Raw genomic sequence first — 3581 nt, forward strand, 5'->3', positions numbered from 1 at the left:
GCCAATGGCCCATTGTGCAGCTCTAGTGCGACGTAAATTAACAACAACAACAACAAACGTAAAAAAAAATTATTATTCAACTAGGCATAGGAGCTCGACTTTTCGTAAGGTGAGATAAAATTCTGGTTTTTTAACCGTATTAGGTGAAAGCAGTTATTAAACAGTTTTTCTCAAACTTAACAGTTTGATTACCATTTTACTTGTAGTTATTTGACTGTTTTGATTAAATATAGTAAAATAAACATTCAATAATTTGTTATTTAACCTTTTTTCCGAGAAATTTCTAACAGTGTATAAATACAGTTTTCTTTTATATATTACTACCCAAGTAATTCTTTGATAATATTATTAACGTTGCATTTCAGGACCATCATTGCGTTATATAGAACTACCAATCGAATTGATTACCCATACAGTACTTCAAGAATTGGCTTATAAATGTACTTCTCTTACTCACATGTTACTTGATTTTTCAACTGCTATGCAACTTCATGACTTTAGTGATTTACAAACATTTCCCAGCAGGCTGCGGACAATGTGTATTTGCTTATCAGAAGTTATTTTTATGGAAGGTTTTATGCGAAAAATTTACAACTTCATCAATGGACTAGAAGTTTTACATCTTATAGGTAAGTTATTCCTTTATTGAAATTTTTTTTTCATGTTTACCTTTAAATTTATCTTCGTAGAGATTTAATTATCATGATTTCATGCTAATTTGTTTGTAATTTACTATAATTTCATATTATTTCGTTATCTAACATTTAGAACAGAGTGTTCTTATCACATAGTTTCTATCACATTGTTGGCACGGGATATCATTGGTCTAAAATAGTCATTCTCTGATATTTCATATGCATATAAAAAAAATTACTTAGAAATTAGGAAAAATATTCATTTTGCAGATATTTATCAAATAGTGAAAAAAAAAATTTCAAGGGAGAAATTCTGAGAAGCACTGTAACTTTGAATTTTTATTTTGTCTTCCTCAAGCGGTAGACACCTGAAATGTAATGTAAAATTCATATTTAGTTCATAAAGTTAAGATCATGCGAAATAAACATGAACAAAATGGAGAAATAGTGTGATTACATTTTTACGACTTTTATGTACTGAGCAAAAAGTGAAAATAGTTTGACCCTAAAAAAATTTTTGCGTAATCATCAACATACTGAAATATATTCTCGATGATTAGAGGAGCACTCCTAATAATATGCCATACAGACGTTAATATAAGGTACAAAATCAGATACAGAGAAAACCATCTCGTTATTAATTCATATCGATACCTCCAAAGATTAGGAGGTGAGTAATTAAAAAAATGTCCAGTGCTAACAAACTTTTTAGAGCCCCCCTTCCTACCTTTACTGAATCTGCAAAGTTAAAATTTCTGACGAATTTCGCTCTATTCTTTGCCATAAGCTTGGTGATGGGACGGATCCCCAGTGAAACGAAAGGAACCTCTTAACTGTTTTAATTTTAATATTTATGATTTCCCTCATAAGTAATGTAATCTCCTTTGGTTTGTCTACGGTAAGAACCCCCCTAGCAACAAAGTCTGAGACCGTCTGCTGTTATGGAAACAAGAATGGCGCGTTTCAGAGAGGGTAGATTCTCTTCACTTTAGAGTTAACACAATTCAAATTCCGTTTCTCTAGCTGACCAGAGCCAAACCCTGTCCTAAACAGGACAACACTGAAATAGTAATACCTCGTTAACATAGTCACCGCCACGGGTCAAGACGAATGGCAAGGGGAGTTCTTATTTTAGACAAACTATAAGCAAAGAAAGAGTTTCAACCGGTTGAATTACGTAACAAGTTCTGCTTTATGTATGCTTGAGAAAAAAGGAGAACCTTTCTGTATGCTTCAGAATCAGTTTTTGCTCATATTCAGAGCAAAGATAAGCATTTTTATGAGGAAGATATTTACGTTTCGGTTTCATGATCAGTTAACAGTTAACTTAGTTACGTCACAAAAGGAAAATTTAACTAGTTGTCAAATAGCAATTATTTTTACGGAACTATGTCACTCATGCTGAAGATGCCAGAGAGAGTTGTATTTATTTCTACAACTTGTGTTATTGATTTCCTGATCAACCATGATACTTAAAAATAAGATCTTTTCGAGTCTGCCGCCTTTGCAGAATTTAAAAATTCAAGTAATTGCCAAAGGAAATTGTAATTTTGAAAGAAATTATAACTAATTTTATACTCAGAAAAAAATTATGGTCTAAACTACCTGATTATGGTGAAATTTACAGTGCTTCTGGTTCTATGGGAACCCCAAAAAGCGTGGTAATTTTTATCAAACCACTTTGGTTATGATTTTGGTAAAATTAAAAATAAAATATGACTTTATAACATTTGATGAAATTTGGTAATTTTATCATGATACTTTAGTTAGAGCATGGCATAAAATTCGGTTAAATTTACTTTTCAATTTTTTTACAGAATGTGTGGTAATAAGAACTATAATTTAGAAAACCAGATTTCCAGGGTAAACTATTACTATATAAACCATTAAATTACCAAATGAATGATTTAAATAACGTATATTTCAATTTTATTAAACGGAATTTTTATTTTTTATCAGAAATATTATTACAATGTAGAACGATAATTTCTCCAGAATTTTTTTCTCCGCGCAGAATCGTTGTGAACTATTTTCAAAGCAAACCTAAAAGAATGCAAGAAATAGATTTCTTAGCCTAATAAAAATATGAAAGTGTCATTTACTAGCAAATTATTTGAATTTTGAGATTTCTTTGAATTACTATACTTTTTAAATGATGTGTTAAAAAAGTATAATACCATTTTTCATGTTACATAAATTACAATTTTAATCCTAGGTACATATGAAAAAGTTGCAGAAGAAGAAGAAGAAATCTACGAAGTAATTAACATTCATAAATTAAAAAGTGCAGTTCCAAATCTTCGAGTTGTCAATCTTTATGGCATTATCTTCGTGGATGACAGTCATGTAGAAGCCCTTAGTAGTAACTGTATACAGTTGGAATGTCTTGCAATTAATTTTTGCCATAAATTCACCGGATCAACTTTAAAATTACTTCTCCAACGATGCAAAAAGCTAAAATGTCTCTTGATGCAACAAACATGTGAGTAAAATGAAAGAAAGTAATTACTTAATTTTTTAACAGAAAAAATTTTAGAATCTGTGTTTCATTTGCTTACTGTTATCTACACTCTATAACAAAAAAATCGACGCACCAAGAAGGAGTTGTCCGATTGAAACGAAAATTGGTGGATAGGAAGACAATGTACGGAATAGTAAATGATTAAAATTTCAGAACAATTAAATAATTTATTGCCGAGTTACAGTAACAAGTTCAACAAGGTGTTGACCCGCCTCTAGCCTGGATACCAGCTGTCACACGGCGTGGCATAGACCGATAAAGCTCCCGGATGGTCTCTTGCAGTATTTCCTGCCAAATTCGATCCAATTGTCGAACGAGGTCATCAACATTCCGTGCCAGATGCAATCGCCTTCCCATCATATCCCAGACATGCTTGATGGGAGAGAGATCTGGTAGTCTGGCAGGCCAAGGAAAAGTTTGACAAG

At 31.8% G+C, this 3581-nt stretch overlaps 1 protein-coding gene across 1 annotated transcript; it reads left to right on the plus strand.

Moving 5' to 3' along the window:
• Positions 1-365: 365 nt before the first annotated feature.
• LOC122273627 (uncharacterized) lies at positions 366-3126 on the plus strand (the record flags this gene model as incomplete). The annotated part of the gene is made up of 2 exons (XM_043057659.2): positions 366-629; positions 2851-3126. Coding segments are annotated over 2 exons (539 nt in total), but the record flags the coding sequence as incomplete, so codon positions are not given.
• Between the last annotated feature and the right edge of the window lie 455 nt (positions 3127-3581).

The sequence above is a fragment of the Parasteatoda tepidariorum genome, unplaced genomic scaffold (assembly GCF_043381705.1).
Source record: "Parasteatoda tepidariorum isolate YZ-2023 unplaced genomic scaffold, CAS_Ptep_4.0 HiC_scaffold_6070, whole genome shotgun sequence".
Lineage (NCBI taxonomy): Eukaryota > Metazoa > Arthropoda > Arachnida > Araneae > Theridiidae > Parasteatoda > Parasteatoda tepidariorum.